The sequence below is a fragment of the Meriones unguiculatus genome, chromosome 12, assembly GCF_030254825.1.
Source record: "Meriones unguiculatus strain TT.TT164.6M chromosome 12, Bangor_MerUng_6.1, whole genome shotgun sequence".
Taxonomy (NCBI): domain Eukaryota; kingdom Metazoa; phylum Chordata; class Mammalia; order Rodentia; family Muridae; genus Meriones; species Meriones unguiculatus.
Genome location: NC_083360.1, coordinates 34,455,327 through 34,470,192, shown reverse-complemented (window position 1 = coordinate 34,470,192; position 14,866 = coordinate 34,455,327). Strand labels below are relative to the sequence as shown.

The window sequence follows — 14,866 nt, the reverse complement described above, 5'->3', positions numbered from 1 at the left end:
GCTTCTTTCGCTATAAGCAGCGATTAAGATAGCAACCAATTACTAGTCAACATACAGAGAATAAGGGACTGTGGAGTGCTCAGCTCTACATGGGATGTCAATATCACATCCCCTTCCCATGAGGCTCAGAGACCACTGTGGAAGAGGGGGTGGAAAGACTGTAAGAGCCAGAGGGAGTGGACCACTTTAGTAAAACAGTATTCGCAAGACATGATAGGGCCATTGCATACATGAATTCACATGCAAGATCAAGCCAACCAAAACCCTAGTATGGATGAGGGAGGGGGTCATGAAGTCTCACCCTATCTGAGGCACTACTGGCAACTGATGGCTACATAAATAAAGTTACTCTTCTCCAGGGATGAAGGCTTCGGTGGTTTGAATAGGAATGACGCCCAAAGGGAGTGGCTCTATTAGAAGGTGCGGTCTTGTTGGAGTAGGCATGGCTTTGGGGTCTATCAGGTACTCAAGCTATGCTCAGTGTGGCAAACAGTATCCAGCTGCCTGTGAATCAAGATGTAGAACTTAAGCTGGGTGCAGGGCGCACACCCGTAATCCCAGCACTCAGGGAGGCAGAGGCAGGTGGAACTCTGTGAGTTTGAGGCTAGCCTAGTCTACAAATCGAGTCCAGGACAGCCAAGGCTACACAGAGAAACCCTGTCTAGAAGATTCCCCTCCCCCCCAAAAAAAGATGAGGAACTCTCAGTCCTTCACCAGCACCTGTCTGCCTGCATATCACCATGTTTCCTGCCATGACTATAATGGATTAAACCTCTGAAACGGTAAGCCAGCTCCAATTAAATGTTTTCCTTGTAAGAGTTGCTCTGGTTATGCTATCTCTTCATAGCAACAGGAACTCAAACTAAGATAAGGGCCCTGAGAGGCTACCCATGTTCAAGCAGATGGTCTTACACCCATTCACGTATAGATAGCACTGAATGGACTAGGCAGTTATCAGATTGAAGAGAAAGAGAGAGGGTGTGGGGGAGGCAGAGAGCATGCACACATGAAGTTGGGAGGAAAAAGTTGTGTGGAGCTGGGGAGGATCTGGGAGGGGGACAGGATAGGGGTAGATTAGATCCATGTATAAATATTCAATAAAGTACTTAAAAATTCACAAAACTGCACAAGCTCCAGAAACGAATACGGGAGCCTGTATAAAGCTGGGAGAGACAATTTCCCCAAACACAGACCCAGAAGCCAGAGAGTAAAAGCAAAAGATTTGCCCATATTAAAACAAAGACCTTCTGTTGTACAAATCAAAACAAACAGAACAAAATTCTAAAGAAAGCTGGGAGATGCATGATGGTCTGAAGGGCCCTGTAACAGGTAGGGACTGAGGGAGACTGGTAGTCAAAGTCTGCTTTGATATGTTAACAGGCACCTCAGCCATTTGTCTGGGGTTTGTGACCTAGCATATGTCCCCAGTCCTTTATTTATTTATTTAAAAAATATTATTATTTATATAGTATTCTGCCTGTAGGCCAGAAGAGGGCACCAGATCTCATCGTAGATAGTTGTGAGCCACCATGTGATTACTGGGACTGGGAATCAAGACCTTCGGAAGAACAGCTAGTGCTCTTAACCTCTGAACCATCTCTCCAGCCCTTATTTATTTCTGAGACAAGATTTTACTCTGAAGCCGAGGTTGGCCTAGAATTTGGATGCCGTATCCATATCTGTGACAATCTTACACAAATGTTTTCTTAAAATGTCTATATTCAGAGCCTCACAAAGATCTTTAAACCAGCTTTATACTGATTTAGACTACTTTGACAAGCGCTTATTACGAATGTCATGTGTATACACACGCATACACATACTATACATGCAGATACAGATATATACATTCTACAATATCATACAACATTCCTTTCCGTTTCTCTGGCTCACAAACAAAACGTAGTTGCCCTGTTTTTAAAAAGGTGCTACAAAAAGAAGGGGGAAAAATAAAAAAAAGGCGCTTTGGATACTGAGACAGGAATTCAATCCTGAAAGAAACGCTCCCAAACCACGTGACACCACCTCCAGCGACCACGTCATGTTCCCGTCAGCACAAAGCTTCCGCCCTATTCAAATATGGTTGGCAAGCACTGTCGGCGCCGCAGCTATAGCCGTTTTTGCGTGTAGGAACCCTACTGAGTGCACACCAGCCTCCTTTAGGCAGGTATCACGGCGGAGGAGATACAGCAGTGCATCAAGGAGGACAATCAGTTAACACCAGTAGTAACAAGCGCGGACCGGAAGTTCTGCGTCCTCGCTGTCCGGGGGAGCCGTTAGGCACGCACGCCGGAAGTGGCCAATAGGCCGGTGTGAGGCGGTGCCCACTGTGTTCGCGTCCCTCGGGCAGCAGAGCCATGGAGCCCGGGGCTGCTGAGCTTTACGACCAGGCCCTTCTGGGCATCCTGCAGCACGTGGGCAATGTCCAGGACTTTCTGCGCGTGCTCTTCGGCTTTCTTTACCGCAAGACCGACTTCTATCGCCTGCTGCGCCACCCTTCGGACCGCATGGGCTTCCCTCCCGGGGCCGCGCAGGCCCTGGTGCTGCAGGTGAGGTGGGGAGCGGTGGGCCGTTGGGATCTTGCAGGTCCTTACAGTTCTACCTCTCGGCGCCAGACGTGTCCCTGGGTCGCGTCCTACGCAGGGGACCAGCGCCACTCCTCATCCCAACCCTTCGGATTTTGCCGTTCTCCCTGGGGTGCCAAAGGTGATTTCGTGTAAATGGTCGGTTGTCAGGGACTCGCTGCTTTGGGAAAAGCCTGGGTTTGGGCAGGATGTTCTTCGGTGTTGGAAACTTAAGCCTTGAGGGCCTATGGGCGCCCTGTGGACATCCTCAGAACGGTGCAAGGAGTTTGCTAAGCTGTGTTCAAACCGTGCAGGCGGGAGGGGAAGGATTTTCACAGGGGCAGAAACTTGAATATTTCAGAACTCCCGGGCTCAAGAGGTGGCAAGAATGACTGGTATGTATTGATTGGTGGGTGTGGCCGCTTGCCAGTGACTTGCTAGGTCGAGGACAATTAAAATGATTTGAAATTTACATTTGGATCTAAATCTGTACGTCCTACGTTAAATTTATTGTTTTTGAAGGGTTAACTAATTACTGCCTGAAGTTTGGACACCATTTAAAAATTGTTTTGCTTTGAGATAGGGTCTTGTTATGTGGCCCTGGTTGGCATGGAACTTTCCAGGTAGTGTCTTCGAATTTATAGTCCTTCCTCTGACTCTCCAGTGCTGGGATTGTTGACATTGTTGACTTAGTAATAAGCAAACATTTAATGGATATATTTAACACTCACTCAGCTGCAATATAGGTTCATGGTCTGTCTATTCATGACAGGTTCAGAAAAGAAAGCAAGCACTGTATAATAGAAAACTGCTAGTTCTCTGTCTGTGTGGCAGAGTGTTTGGGAGGCAGTGATAGAAATGGTAGTTATGAAATTGAGAAAGTTTTGTGGGAGAGGTTAGACTTTCAGTGAGATTAAAAGTTTGGGGGAAGCCAGGCTCAGTGGTCCATGTTTGTAACCCAGCACTCAGGGAGGCAGAGGCAGGTGGATGTCTGTTCTCAGCCAGCCTGGTCTACAAAGCAAGTGTAGTACAGCCAGGGCTACACACAGAGAGACCCTGTCTCAAAAAAAAAAAAAAATTGGGGAGGAGTATCAAACTTGACTATTAGAGTCTGATTCTCTAGCACCTATAGAAAGCTTCATGTTACCTTCTGAAGTCTTTTTTTTTTTTTAGATTTATTAATTTTTTTATATGCACTGATGTTTTTGCATGCACATATGTCTCTGTGAGGATGTTAAATCCTCTGGAACTGGAGTTAGACAGTTGTGAGCTGCTGTGTGGGTGCTGTGAATTGAGCCTGGGTCCTTAATCGCTGAGCCATCTCTCCAGCTCCTTGTTTTTTGTTTTCTGAGACATGGCTTCTCAGCGTAGCCCTGGCTGTTCTAGAACTCACTCTGTAGACCAGGCTGGCCTCTAACTCAGAGATCCACCTGGGATTAAAGTTAAACACCACCACTGCCTGGTTTACCTTTGAAGTCTTAATCCAGTCTGTGGGCTTATCAGGAGTTACTTTCCTCAGTTTCTCAATGGGAGAAACCGAAGCTTAGAATGTTCTAGTTCCTGTCAGCATATGGCAGTCAGGTGATCTGTGGGATGGTTTCTACTGAGGTTCAGTTTCAGAATGGAAACTGATGGAGTTACTGTAGTAATTCAGCCTCCCTAGTGGCCCAGGTGCCATTTGAGTAATTGGAGAGTGTGAGAAGCAGCTGAAATGGGACCGTCTGTTACTGCATAATGAAGTCTTGCCACTTGATCGTCACACTCTGAATTTGACTTTGACGCATCAGTTCAGGAGGTTAACTGATAGGACAAGAATTTCGCTCAGCTCTTTCCTCATAGCTGGAACTCATGACTTCAGCTTTCTGACTCCAGATCTTTCTGCTCTGGCATTCAACCATTCCATAGCATGGTGAAAACTTTTGTTTTAGTTGTAGAAAGGTTTGGAGGAAAAAAAGAGTATATCCTAGTAGCTAGTATTCGACTTTCTGGAGTATTACATCATGTTTTAGCTTCAGCACAATTTGAGCTGTTGCTTTTTGCTTCTCTGATGAACTAATAGAGGCAGTGCACTTACTTATCCTGTAACTTTATAAAACAGCTATCTCTGAAAGGGTAAGATACCTCTGTAGGTTACAGTGTGGTGACCATGCTATTGGAGGTAGGGAGCAGGAGAAGAGGAAGGGTGAATCAGATATCCCAAGTTTCCAAGTCTGGGTGACTGGAACAGTGACATTCGTTAACTGACTGTCACATGGATTTGGGGGTAGGGTTAATTTAGACAAGTTGGAATTGTGGCACTGGATCCTGCAGGAGATGGGGTAATTGGTAAGGTCTGAAGAAGAGCCGAAAGTAGAAGACAGCTGGGGAACAGTCACAGTTAAGGGCATTGGGTTTCCCCGAAGACACGGGGACAGTCTCAGGTACAGGCTTAAGAGGTTTTTTGTTTGTTTGTTTGTTTGTTTGTCCTTGCCCCTGTTTTCAACTATCAGCATTAAACAAGAGACTTCTTTTTCTTTTCAGTTTTTTGGAGACAGTTTTTCTTTGTGTAGCCCTGGCTATCCTGGAACTTGCTTTGTAGACCAGGCTAGCCTCCCAAGTGCTGGACTCAAAGGCATGTGCTACCATGCCCAGTGACTATTTTCATTAGTTAGATCATAGTGAGTCCCCAAAAACCTGCTTTTTCTTAATTTACAGAAAACCTTTGGCAAGAGGCTTGTAAGGTGGGTTCAGTATTGGTAAGGGTTTTGTTGTGGAGTGATATTAAATATCATCAGATAGAGTGACTTAGTACACACAATATTATCTCATTCCTACTCATCTGCTTGTTTTTTGTTCCTGATTCTGTGATCCTAAGATTCCTTCCTGTGACTTTCTCTAGCAAAGTGTGAACATAGGCAGAGGTGGTTTGGATATGTTCTGTGGACCTTGAGAGCTTCCTGCTGATATTTTGGAGAGTGGACTGTTGATGTATGTGCTGTTTGTTTTTTGTTTTGTTTTTTGTCAACTTAATACAAACCAGGAGAGAGGTAATATTAATTGAGGAGTTGCCTTCATCAGACTGACCTGTAGGCAAAGTCTGTGGGGCATTTTCTTGATTAATGATTGATGTGGGGGATTCACTGGGGAATCCTGGGGCAGGTGGTTCTGAGGTGCGTAAGAGCAGGCAGAGTGGGTTAGCAGGTGTCATTCCACCATAGCCTCTGCTTCAGTTCCTGCCTTGGCTTCACCTGATGATGGACTGTATCCTCTAAGCCAAGTTGTTTTTGATCCTGATGTGTTTATCACAGAAAGAAAGCAAACAAATACAATGCCGTGTAAAGTATCTCACTTTTTTCCTTGTAAGGTCCTAGAGCAGGAATGAAGTTTGTGAAAATTTTGTTCTGTTCCATTGTGTATTAGAAAATGTTAAGAAAAAAGTAGTTCACTTTGACATGTCAGTGATAACTCCTGGAGGCCAATGTAAGAAGCACTGCTTATCGGAAGGCATCATTAGGACAGTCAGGAAGCTATTTGGTTCTTACTCCTTTTGTAACTTGTTGAAAAATCCTAGGCAAGTCAGTTCATCTCTTGTCCTCCTAGATGGCTTATTGAAGACCATGGACATCTGTTACAGTGTAGGACTCTATGACTCTAGGGTGAGTACTGTGAACATAATGGCAGCTGGAGCTCAGGAGTGGCATGAGAACCGAGCAGTGCAGTTGGGCAGGTAGAAGAGGCTCAGCTTACAGAGTCACAAAGGCCTCAGGAGGACTGAGGACACTTAGGCCCTAGTTTGGAGCAGCCTATAATGGCAGTCTGAGGTTACAGGAGACAGTCCTTACTGCCTGACCTTTTGTAGTTAAGTTGAAGATCTGAGGTGTCAGAGATAGAGTGATTTTGAACACAAAGGACTCAGACACCTGTGAGCATGGATGCTGGAGAGAAGCTAGTTAAGTCTTAAGGTTTCCTGCAGAGTAGCTATGGTTCTGGGTTTGTCTATAGGTGTTTTGTTTTTTGAGACAGAGTCTGACTGCGTACTCCTGGCAGGGCTGGAACTCACTGTGTATCAGTCATTATTTATACCAGGCTAGCCTGAACTCTCAGATCCACCTGTCTCTTCCTAATGGGTGCTGGAATTAAAGTTGTGTGCTAACATGCCTGGCTTTTGTTTCCAGACTTGTTAGGATTTTATTGCTTTTCTTCTGGCTCCATTGCCTTTTTACTGTTTGTTGTGTCCTGTGTATTATTTTGCTGTGTCCTTTTGCTGATAGACCATAAGTTACTTAACCTCTCTGAATGCCGTTTTTTATTTTTTATTTTAGGATGTTGGTAGTCTTCACGGGGCGTTTGTTAGTTTTGAAACTGTTTGTAGAAATATGCAGCAAAGTTAGCACCCATCTTTTGTTTTGTCTTCCAAGCAGTGCTCAGACACTTAGTGAATGTTTACAGAGTCCTAGCCTTTTGGAGTAGGTGATTCCCACTCATGTCCCAGGTCATTTCCTCAGCCTTCACTACCTCTGCCTAGTGCAGGGCTTCTTGCTGTTTCGTGGGGATCCCACTTCTTAGAGCTGTGCTGGTTCCTCCAGTGGCCTTTATGGAAGATGCACTCTTCCTTAAGGGCCAGTTGAGAACCCTATTCTCCTTCCTCTGTAGATTTCTTTCTCTAGAAATGTTCCTTCCCACCACAGTCTGACAGGGCATCTGGGTTCTATGGTGCTCCTCTTGCTAGAGTTCTATCAGTGTATGTACTTGTGTAGTACTGAAGATGGAACCCATTGCTTAGCTCATGACTAAGCAGGTGTTTCTACCACTGACCTATATCCCCAGCCCTTTAACTAAACTTGTTAATGGTCCCAGCACCTCTGTGAATGTGACTGTCTCAGAAAAAGTTAAGGGTGTGCCTGCATACCAAAGGAGGACTATCAGGACTATCTGGGAAAATCCTGTTAGAAGTCTGAGGTAATGGGAGTGAGTTTGTATCCTTTTGCTTTTGGAGTTTGTGTTCCAAACTCCAAAAGCGATAGCTATAGGCTCAGAGTGGGTGTTTATGAAATCAAGTACTCCTATATCTCCTTAGCTTTCAGTTCAGAAAGGGTAGTAATAGTCTGGTAAGCCTGAGTGCATTTTGTAGATTGATGTTTTATCTTTCACTTTCTAAATTTTTCACATTTTTATCTTTTATTTTTATTTTTATCTTTTATTTTTTATTTTTATTTTTATCTTTTATTTTTTCTAATTTTTCACATTTTTATCTTTCACTTTCTAAATTTGAATTTCTGCACCACCATGGATCCACACCCTGAGTGTGTTCTTCCTATTACCAGCACAATGGATGGGTAAAAGTAGTGATAATTGCGGGTCATGCCTCTAACCCCAGCCCTGGGGAGGCAGACACAGGAATCTCTGTGAGTTGGAGGCCAGCCTGCTTGCTCTACAGAGTGAATTCCAGGACAGCCAAGCAACACAGAGAAACCTTGTCTTGCAACCCCACTTCCTTACCCCAAAAAAGTAATGACAACTAAAGCTGTCTAGCTTTGTATCCTCTAGATTTGTAAGTACTGTTAGCTTTGACTTGTTTTTTAGTTTGTTAATTTTGGAAACTTCTTGAGGAAGAGCAGTTCCTACCAGCTTTTGATGAAGTTCTAGAACGTTTACATTTTGCTTTGATTTACTGCTAATTAATTCTGTATTCAGTAGATTTTGTTAATTTCTATGGTGTGTGGTCTAATAGGGGCAGATGAAATTATTGTTGGATTGATGTTTTATTTTTAGGTCTTTAAAACATTTGATCACATGGCTCGCCAGGATGATGAGAAAAGGAAGAAAGAACTTGAAGAGAAAATCAGAAAAAAGGAAGAAGAGGCCAAAGCTGTGGTAGCTGATACAGCTGAGAAAGAAGCCGTGCCAGTCCCAGTGCAGGAGGTAGAGATTGATGCTACTGCAGAGTTGAGTGCGCCTCAGGAAGTAGAAAAGGTGGAGCCCCCAGGCCCCCAGGGCTCCGAGCACAAGGTCCGTGGCTTGGAGAAGGCAGAAGCTCCAGAAGCAGTTAGCACTGCTGCTGAAGGCCCTAAGGAACCCCCTGTGCTCCCCAGGTAGGAACATTTCCCTGCATTGTCCTTCTTTCTCTGTTGTGGTTAACTTTGCTTCTGATTGGCTTTTGCTTGCTGTAGTTTGTAAAATACCAGTTCCGTTTTGGTGGGTGGTGGTTAAATAACCGAAACTTACTTTCTAATAGTTTTGGAGGCTGGAAACCCAAGATTAAACCCTGGGTTGTTTGTTCGAAGGCCTCTATCAGTGAGTGGCTTGCAGACAGCCATCTTCTGCACCTTCATTTGGTGGTCACAGCCTTTGTGCTTGGCTGTGTCTTAATCTCCTATTCTCAAGCAGCACCTCAGACACATTAGTGTGCCAGACTGTCTTTACCGTAGAGGACTCTCAGTCAGCTAAAGTATAATCTTTATTTATTGTGTGTGTCTCTGTGTGTGTTGCTGTATGAATGGGTGGGCATGTGCCACAGAGCATGCATGGCAGTCAAGAGAACAACTTGCAAAAATCAGTTTTCTTTTTCCATCTCGTGGGTCCCAGGGATTGAACTCGAGTTGTCAGGTTAGGTGGCAGACACCTTTACCTGTTAAACTATCTTGGCAGCATCTAAATGTAATTTTAATAAGCCCTGAATCACTTCTAGAACAAAGTTGACTTGTTGGGAAAAATTCTGGGAAAAGTTTTTCTTTCTGTCATAAAACTTTGTAAATTAGCACCTGACTTATGAAAGCTGCAGATAGCACATGAATTGTCATTTAGAAACACTTCTCCAGTGCCGCTGGCTCCTTTTCAGCTGCTCAGTCATTGTGCTGAGTGCCATTACTTCCTGCTCCAGCACCAACACCACTTCTTTATCTGAGCATTTATTTAGCTTTCTGTGTTTGCAACCTGCACAGCAGTCCTTTAGTTGTATATTTGGGTGCTCTTTTAGCTTCAGTCTTATTTTTTTTCACCGTTTGAGACAAAGTAATGATCTGTTCACAGTCATGTAGCCATTTGAGGGCCAGAGCCAAAATTAGAGCAGGTGTTGCCTCCCAAAGCCTTTACTGCATCTGCGTGTAGCCACAGTGACTTGATTCTTTGGTTTGTACCTTTAGGACCTTTTAATTCTAGAGCTGGTTGGTCTTTTTTTTTTTTTTTTTTTTTTTTTGAGGCAGGGTTTCTCTGTAGCCCTGGCTTTCCTAAACTTTCTCTGTGTACCAGGCTGGCCTTAAATTCACAGAGATCCACCTGCCTCTGCCTCCTGAGTTCTGGGATTAAAGGTGTGTACCACCACCTCTTGGCTAGGGCTAGTTTATCTTAACACTTTGATCTTTGGGACTAGCTTCTCAGTGCTGTAGGGTTCAGCTCTTCAGAAAAGTCTTGCCATGTGCACATACCTATAATCCCAACACTTAGAATCAGGAAGATCATTGAAGTTTGAGGTCAGCCTAGTCTACAGAAAGAGTATGAGGCCAGCCTGGGCTACAGAATGAGACCTGTCTCAGAAACAAAACAGAGACTACCTCACAATGTTAGTGAGTGCAACAAAACATGCTTTGCCTGTCTGTTTATAAAGTGATTTGAAGACAGCCAATGTGGATGTTGTGAGAGTCAGTTTTTTCTGTCAGTTAGGCAAGGCTATGGTTTCTAGTCTCAAATACTTGTGCCAGTGTTGCTATGAAAGACTGTGTAGGTTTGGGTAGGGTCTGCAGTAGTTGACTTTAAGCAGGGGAGGCTAGCCTGTGTGAGTGGACCTGATCAACCAGCTGCAACTTCCCTGAAGTAGAAGCATTTGCACTCAGTTTTTGGGGAGTTTACCGTGCCCTGTGTGGATTTTGGACTGGCTCAGACATCCCCCATCCCCACAGTTAAGTTCATTTCTCTGTCCATTTGTCTATCTGTTTGAGACAGACTCTCTCCTTGTAGCCCTGCTGTTCTGGACCTTTCTATATAGACTAGGCTGGTCTCTGCCTTCCTAGTGCTAAGGCTAAAGGTGTGTGCAGCAGTGCCTGGCTCTACACTTGTTTATTTATGCTTTAATGTGTGTATGGGTGGCATTGTGCCAAGGGTGCATGTGTGGCGGCCAAAGGACAAGTTATGGGGCTTGGTTCTGACATTCTGTTGTCTGGGCTCCAGGGCTTGAACTCAGGTTGTCAGACTTGGTACCCTACTCAGCAAGCCGTCTTACTAGCCTTCATGGAAACCTTTTTAGTATTTGCGGCTAGTTCTGTTTCTCTGACTTAATTCTTGACAAATACAGATGTTTCATGGTATAATTAATGTTAAGTGGGACTAAGAACATATACTTCCCTGTTGAATGCCAAATTTTAAAAGCCTATTAATGGTGGCTATAACAGAGTGGTGGAGTAAGGAGTGTTTTAATTATCTTAATTATCTTTGTGTTTGTTTGAGTGCACGTGGAGGTCAGAAGGCAACATTGCATGTTGCTCTCCAGCCTCCTTGTTTTTTTTTTTGTTTTTTTTTTTAATCCAGATAGGGTCTCATTACTCTGGAACTTTGCCAGGTAGGCTAGGCTAGGTGAACAGTGAACTTCCAGGCTTCCACCCGTCTGCTTTTCCTGGACTAGGATTAGAAACCTCCCTCATCCCTGACTATTTAATTTTGTTTTGACTTGGGTTCTGGAGGTTAAACTCAGATCTTTATACTTTAAAAAAAAAATTTTTTTTTTTTTTTTTTTTTCAAGACAGGGTCTCACTATATAGCTTTGGCTGACCTGGAACTCACTATGTAGACCAGGCTGGCCTTGAACTCACAGAGATTGATCTGTGTCTGCCTCCCAAGTGGTGGGATCAAAGGCGTGCGCCACTATTCCTAGCTTAGGTTTTTACTGACTGAGCCATCCCCTCAACTCTTCATTTTTATATTTATCTTTTTTAAAAATGCAAATGGGGAATTTTGTTTTACTATTTTTTTTAATTCTTAAAAAAAAAAAAAAAAAGATATTTGGTTTTGATGTGAGTAGTGGACCAGAATAACTACCTTATTGCAGGGACTCTGCTCTAAATTCTTGAGCCATGAGCTGCACTGTGGCTGACAGCCCCACTCAGAATGCTACTAGAGTAGTAAGTTTAGAGTGACGATTTGCATGTTAGAAACCAACCGTTTTACGTGCTCTTCGGGTCAGACTTCTGTCCTGTCATTTCTTTTAGTGCGAAGAACGGCAGCATCTCATCCTTCAGTAGTTTTAACTAGTGAATAAGTTAAAGTTGAGGCATTAATCTATCATAGCTGCAGCCGAGAAGCAGTGTTTCTGCACATCTGAAAATGGAATGTCAAACACTGTTTTTTTCCTTGTTCTACCTAGGGCTGGATCCCAAGTTCCTCTACCAATTAGCTATGCATGGTAGATGTGAAGATTTGTCTTTTGCCAGTGGAATAATTGAAGAAGAATCTTGAGGTGACCACACCCAAGCCCTTCTTCTGAGAGTACTCTTTCCAAAGTTGGTTACCAGGACCTGAGACTCTGAGCACTGATTTCTTTTTTCCTCCTTTGGTTTTTAGACAGGCCTTTTGGCCCAGGTTGACCTTGAAGTCCCAATTCTTTTTCCATCTTCCAAGTGCTGGGATTACAGGTGTGTGCCACCACGCCTGGCTTGGATTCCTCTTTCTTCCCTCACCCCCATGTTTGATTGCTGTTTCTGATGGCCTTTGTTAGACAAACACTTGCTGCTGGCTTATATAGCATGACAGATACTCCTTCTCTTCAGTAAGTCTGTGACATGCTTATTTAACAAATTTTGGCATAAGTGTTGGGGGAAAAGAAAGACTGGATAATAAATACTGTATTTATAGTTTGCACATGCATTCTTATTAAAAATTGTTCATTAGAGTATATAATACACTATGTTCTTTGGAGTTTTTGTTGTTTTGATTTTGTTTGTTTTTTTTGAGACAGATTCTCACTGTGTGCCCTTGGCTGCCCTTGGAACTTGCTATGTAGTCCAAGCTGATCTCAATTCACAATGATCTGCCTGCTTCTGCCTCTCCTTAATAGTGTACCACTGTGTGTCTGGCTATTAAACTTCATGGTTCTTGTGAGTTGTGTGTTTGTGTGTGTGTGTGTGTTTAACGCTTTGTCACAGCCAAAAGGCTGAGAAGCAGTCATTGTGTGTCTTTTGAAACCTAGTTTACCTAACAGTGCAATGAACTGTCTTCCGGAATATAGTTAATGACTTCTCTCAAATAGTCTTGTCACCACAGCCACGATAGAGACATTTGTAGTACCTGATTGCACAGTGCCTGCCTCTTCTTCCTGTCCTCAGGCTCTGCGACCTTGCAGTGTTCTGCGACCTTGCAGTGTTCTGCCTTAAAGTTTTATAATATAGCTTTAAAAAAAATTACATTTATTTGTGTGTGTGCTTGTGTGCACACATATGCACATGGAATTAGTTCTCTCATCGTGTAGGTGCTGGGGATTGAACTCAGGTCATCAGGTAAGTGCCAAGTGCCCTACCCAACTGAGCCATTTTGTGGGCACTTACCAGTTTCCTTCTTAGGAATTACTTAAACATTTTTGTTGTTGTTTTGTTTTTGCTTTGGAGACAGGGTCTTGCTGTATACCAAGGTTGTTCTCAGCCTTTTGTGATCCTCCTGCCTCCACCTTCCAAATGCTAGAATTACACATATGTACCACCATGCCAGGCTACAGTATACATTTTTTGCTTATGTATAATGATGTAGAGTTTTTACATATAAAGCCGCAGGTACAGTATTTTTTGGGTGATTAAAGGGGCTATTTGAAGGAAATGTTAATTTGATGTAATTTTGCTGTCACTCTGATGTTACTATCTCCCCACTAATAAGCTACAATTGCCATAAGTCCCATTGTTGTTTTCACCTTCTGTCACTGCTGGGAAAGTCAGAGCTCCCCCAGTGCTGAGCCTGGCATGGTGGGTGGCACATGCCTTTAGTTCCAGCTCCCTGAGAGGCTGTGGTTGAAAATTGCTTGAGCTTTCAAGCCTAACACCAGTCAGCCTGGGCAACATAGTAAAACCGCATTTAAGGAACAAGGAAAAGAAGAAACAAAAGGAACAGAAGTACCAGGGTGCTTGAAACACCCACTTAATTCCCACTCATTTGGGTACAAAAAATTTCCTGGTTGTGCAAGACTATAAAGTACACCCTAGTTTTGGGAGTTGTCCATAGTAGATACTGTTTTTTGTTTTGTTTTGTTTTGTTTTGTTTTGTTTTGTTTTTTGTCTTTTTGTCTTAGTGTCTATGTTGCAGTTGATCAGTAACCATTCCTGTGAGCATGGCTAGTCCTGTGGAAAGAAGGGACATACAGCTTTCAGCACTTCTCATGCTAGTCATAGTCAGCTCTTTTAAGTTGCCTGCTATGGCTCACCTCTTGGCTTTGTCCCTGTAGACCAATGTAGGTTGTTTCCCTCACAGCCAAGCTATCAGAGCACCTGCAGTTCAGGCTCTCCACCTGCAGGTGTTGCTACAGGCAGTGGGAAAGCTATGGTTGAGTCTGGGAATCCGGATGAAAGGATCTTGACAGCATGTGGCAGTTCTGCTTTTCTTACATAAATCATGAGTAGAACTCTTTATAAAGGAAAGAAGAGGGGGCACGTAGCAGTAAGGATATCAGTTATCACCCAGGCATGAGGCCGGTCTGGGCTACATACTGAAACTCTCATTTCCAAAAGACAAAAGAGAAAAAACCTAACCAGATAAACAAAGCCAACCCCCCTCACCCTCAAACCCACAACAAAACAAACAAAGGTTATCACCTGGAAATAGTTACCTTGAGTGCTAGGACCAAGAGCTTTTTTGTCCCTTGGATGAGTAATCACACGCTGTTGTGTTGAGTAGGCAGGCGTCATGGTAAGTCTGGGTCCAAACCAGCTGTTTCTCCTGCCTACTGGGAAGTAGAGTAGTGGCAGTGTGAGGAAAGGCCGTCATGGAACTGCATGCTGTATGAGCGGTTTCCCGTAGTTGAACATGGTGCTGAACGAAGCCATTAGTGTTAGTATGTTCTCATATTTTTGGCAGTGTGTCCTTTGTGACTAGGTGTTACAGGGACCTAGGCACGTCTCGGGAAGTGAATCATTTGGAAGCGGCTTCCTGGTAGTGTAGTACCATGCTATGTGCAGTGCTGGGATGTGCTACATAAGTGCTCCATTGGGACAAAAACAAACCACCAGGGTTTGTTGTTGGTGTGTCCCCCACCCACTTTTTCTTTTTCTGTAAAATAGGGTCTTGTAACACCCAGGCTGGCCTCAAACTCACTATTTAGTCAAGTCTGGTTTGAGTTCCTCCTGATCTTCTTGCTT

At 43.7% G+C, this 14,866-nt stretch overlaps 1 protein-coding gene across 2 annotated transcripts in view; it reads left to right on the top strand.

The window, feature by feature from the left end:
• Positions 1-2,078: 2,078 nt before the first annotated feature.
• The window catches only part of Nudcd3 (NudC domain containing 3), a 79,684-nt gene continuing 66,896 nt past the window's right edge, over positions 2,079-14,866 (top strand). The window contains exons 1-2 of one of the 2 annotated variants that reach the window (XR_009585116.1): positions 2,079-2,549; positions 8,316-8,635. Coding sequence is in view for 1 of the 2 variants with exons in the window: in XM_021632678.2 (XP_021488353.1) it covers positions 2,358-2,549; positions 8,316-8,635 (512 nt within the window). In the remaining variant the exon portion in view is untranslated. The remainder of the gene's footprint in view (positions 2,550-8,315; positions 8,636-14,866) is intronic. The other variant, XM_021632678.2, reaches the window with a different exon arrangement.